The sequence below is a fragment of the Penaeus monodon genome, chromosome 27 (assembly GCF_015228065.2).
Source record: "Penaeus monodon isolate SGIC_2016 chromosome 27, NSTDA_Pmon_1, whole genome shotgun sequence".
Classification (NCBI taxonomy): domain Eukaryota; kingdom Metazoa; phylum Arthropoda; class Malacostraca; order Decapoda; family Penaeidae; genus Penaeus; species Penaeus monodon.
The window spans coordinates 26,455,247-26,456,274 of record NC_051412.1 but is presented as its reverse complement, the minus strand read 5'-3'; the positions used below and the strand labels follow the sequence as shown (position 1 = coordinate 26,456,274).

Below are 1,028 nucleotides of genomic sequence, written 5' to 3'. Positions count from 1 at the left end.
GGGAAAAATTAATACTACACACTGACCACCAAAGATAACAAACAGAGACTGCAGACAGACTCACCGGTTGGAAGCCAGAGGGTCCGGCAAAAGTGTGAGGGTATGAGGCAGAGGTACCGGCCAGAGCCCCCGACGCCGCTTGTTGTAGGAACTCTGGCAGGTCATTGCTGAGATCCCCTCCTAGGTCCCCTCCACTATCTTCTTCTTTGTAGCCATCACCACTCATGTTATAGGAGTCTTGGTTCATGTCCCCAGTGTCGTCCGTTTCCTCCATTTCAACCTTGACGAACGTTTGTGATTCGTCGCCTCTATATTGATTACTGACTGGTTGTTGAGTTGGTTGTTCACCTAATTGTTGAGAGGGCTGAAGAGAGACTTGATGAGATGACTGGTGTGGTAACTGTTGTGATTGTGAGGGTTGATGTGAAGGCTGATGACCAGATGTGTGGGTGGCTGCAGGAGACTCCGCAGGTGACGAGAGGGGACGGCTATCATGATCTTCTGCTATGTGTTGCTCCTGAGGCGTTCTGTGGGAGGAGGGGCTCTGTCGCTGAGTGTTGGGGCTCTTTGGTCTTGAGGGAGGAGGGGGAGTATGTAAGCCGCCGACCTGCGGTCTCACGTCTTCCCTGCCGTCTTCGCCTTCATCTCTTCTTTTCCTCTTGGAGGGAGGACTACCACTACCCCCTTCTCTCCTACTGGAGTCAGTTCTGGTGGGTGGGGCTGTAACTCTTTTGGGGGGTTCATCATCAGGTACTGCGAGACCCTTGATGCGTAAATTTTCGGCAGCCTTTATCAAAGACGCTAAGTCACTTTGCCTTACATTCACTTCACCAAGGTACATATAGTCTAGCAAGGCCTCAAGGTCCTCACATTTAATATCTTTTAACACTATAACAGGGCTTTTACAAGCAGTCTTCTCAAACATGGCACAGAAATAGTCACTACATGTGGAAAGCACCAACTTGTGCACACTGTAAAACTTGCCATCGCAAGCTAGGGTTACGTCCGTGTAGGATTGCTGTGAAGTT

The 1,028-nt window shown here is 50.0% G+C and overlaps 1 protein-coding gene across 2 annotated transcripts in view; it reads right to left on the bottom strand.

The window, feature by feature from the left end:
* LOC119590737 (broad-complex core protein isoforms 1/2/3/4/5-like) overlaps positions 1 to 949 on the bottom strand; it is a gene marked incomplete at its 5' end in the record, with an annotated part of 63,013 nt that extends 62,064 nt beyond the window's left edge. For both annotated transcript variants that reach the window (XM_037939428.1, XM_037939429.1), the window contains 1 exon segment: positions 65 to 949. In XM_037939428.1, coding sequence (XP_037795356.1) covers positions 65 to 949 — 885 coding nt within the window.
* Between the last annotated feature and the right edge of the window lie 79 nt (positions 950 to 1,028).